The 2,004-nt window shown below is 32.3% G+C and overlaps 1 protein-coding gene across 1 annotated transcript; it reads left to right on the top strand.

Annotated features, from left to right (window-relative positions):
* Positions 1-209: 209 nt before the first annotated feature.
* On the top strand, positions 210-1,780 carry LOC132033883 (abscisic stress-ripening protein 1-like). The gene is given in 3 exon segments (XM_059424023.1): positions 210-444; positions 1,353-1,492; positions 1,494-1,780. Coding segments are annotated over 3 exon segments (345 nt in total). The 5' UTR covers positions 210-294; the 3' UTR covers positions 1,549-1,780.
* Positions 1,781-2,004: the final 224 nt, after the last annotated feature.

Here is a 2,004-nt window from a genome sequence, read left to right as displayed (position 1 = left end):
TTACAGAGAGCATACTTTTATTTACATATTAATTATATTCTTCACACATTTACGTAATAATAGTGTAAAAATCATCTTACACAAGATACAAACAGAAATTATAGTTGATGAGTTGTGTGACTATCACAGGGCAACCTCATCCACAATAATTTAATTAGGACAAAGTTCACCATTAACAATAATCACCTATAAATAGAATAACACTAGGGTAAGATTATCACAGAACGTAATTGAATCAATCATCACACACTTTAATTTCTCAATCGACATCTTTCATAGTGTCATAATAATAACATGGAGGAGGAGAAACACCACCACCACCTATTCCACCACAAGGACAAGGAAGAGGAGGGACCCGTGGATTACGAAAAGGAGATCAAACACCATAAGCATCTTGAGCAAATCGGTGAACTTGGCACTGCTGCTGCCGGTGTCTACGCCTTGGTATGTAAATATAATCTTTTATATATTTCAAATAAATTTTTTGAAGAATCATCTTTTTCTATTCAAATTATGCTCACAATTATTTGTTTCAATTCAAACTAATAACCCATCATAGGAGATCTCTTTTCCTCTAAACTTTTTAGATCGTGAACCTATTAGATAGGTGAGCATGCATCGTGTGCTTATGATCTAAAGAACAAAGAATTATACGTTTTCTAATATTTGTTTTCTTACTCTGTGTTTGATATTCACTTTATATTCATTTGGGGTTCGAATAATCTAGATTGGCACATGAAAATCTCACTTAGAAGGATAAATCATTCTGTACTAAAATGACTATATTCTGATCAGCTCCCAAGATTCGAACCAATATCTAATTAATGATGGAAGAGTATTCATTCTGTCTCCATTACAACTTTCTCGTGATCTAACATACGTTTGTTGCTTCTATCCCAAATGATCTTGTCAAGTTGTTGGATTGCCGGAACAAAAGGATTTTCACTATGCCCATTTTTATTCACTATAGTGCAAAAGAAAAAAGAGAAAAAAGAAATATCACAAGTAGAATATAATTGTGTGAGAAATTAAAGAAGATAAACTGAAAGGGGATGATTATATTTATAAGGAGAGTTTATTCTCTGTACGTAGACACTTATGCACTAGTGAACGCATTAAGTTAACCTATAACAACAAATAACTCTTTATATATATCAAGCTTGATATGGTAATTTGCATAAAGAATAGAGTAATAATCTGCTTAATTACACCGATTGTATAAAAGTTTTCTACACAACTCTCCAATTCTTTATAAAAGAATAATTTGTCGAAGGAAATCCATTTCCACCGTTATGTTACTCCATAATAATTATCTTTCACTCTTTTGTTGGTGATAAATGTTTTATATATAGCATGAGAAACATGAGGCAAAGAAAGATCCAGAGCATGCACATAAACACAAGATAGAGGAGGAGATTGCAGCAGCTGCTGCTGTTGGTGCAGGCGGATATGCATTCCATGAGCACCACGACAAGAAGGATGCCAAGAAAGAAGAAAAAGAAGCTGAGGGAGGACACCACCACCACCACCACTTCTAAATTACATTAGTTGGTTTTAATTATACTTTCAAGTTTTAATATTTGTTGAATTTCCCTTTTCTGTATGGAGATCAGTCGAGTTTTCATACTGTCATGCTCGGTCTTTAGTAGATGTGTGATTTCCTAAATAATCGTGTGTGTGTGTGTGTGTGTGTTTTTTTTAACTTCCCTCGCAATTTTCTGTTGAACTACCTTGTGTATAGTTGCTCTTTAAGTGGCGTAATAAATGGCTTTCTTGTGAATGAGTTTGTGTTCATTTATTCTTTGATTAACGAGTTTATACAAGAATTTATATATACGGATAACATAAAGAATTTTAATACTATCAATACAATTTAAGTTGTTATATATTACTAATAGTTACATTCTATAGGTTATATGATAGTATAAAATTCTTGTTATATTATTAGTAATAGAGGTTCAACTCGTAATACAATAATCATCTTTTGGGTTTCTTGTTAAGGTT

The sequence above is a fragment of the Lycium ferocissimum genome, chromosome 10 (assembly GCF_029784015.1).
Source record: "Lycium ferocissimum isolate CSIRO_LF1 chromosome 10, AGI_CSIRO_Lferr_CH_V1, whole genome shotgun sequence".
NCBI classification, from domain to species: Eukaryota; Viridiplantae; Streptophyta; class Magnoliopsida; order Solanales; family Solanaceae; genus Lycium; species Lycium ferocissimum.
This window is presented reverse-complemented; position numbering and strand designations above follow the sequence as displayed.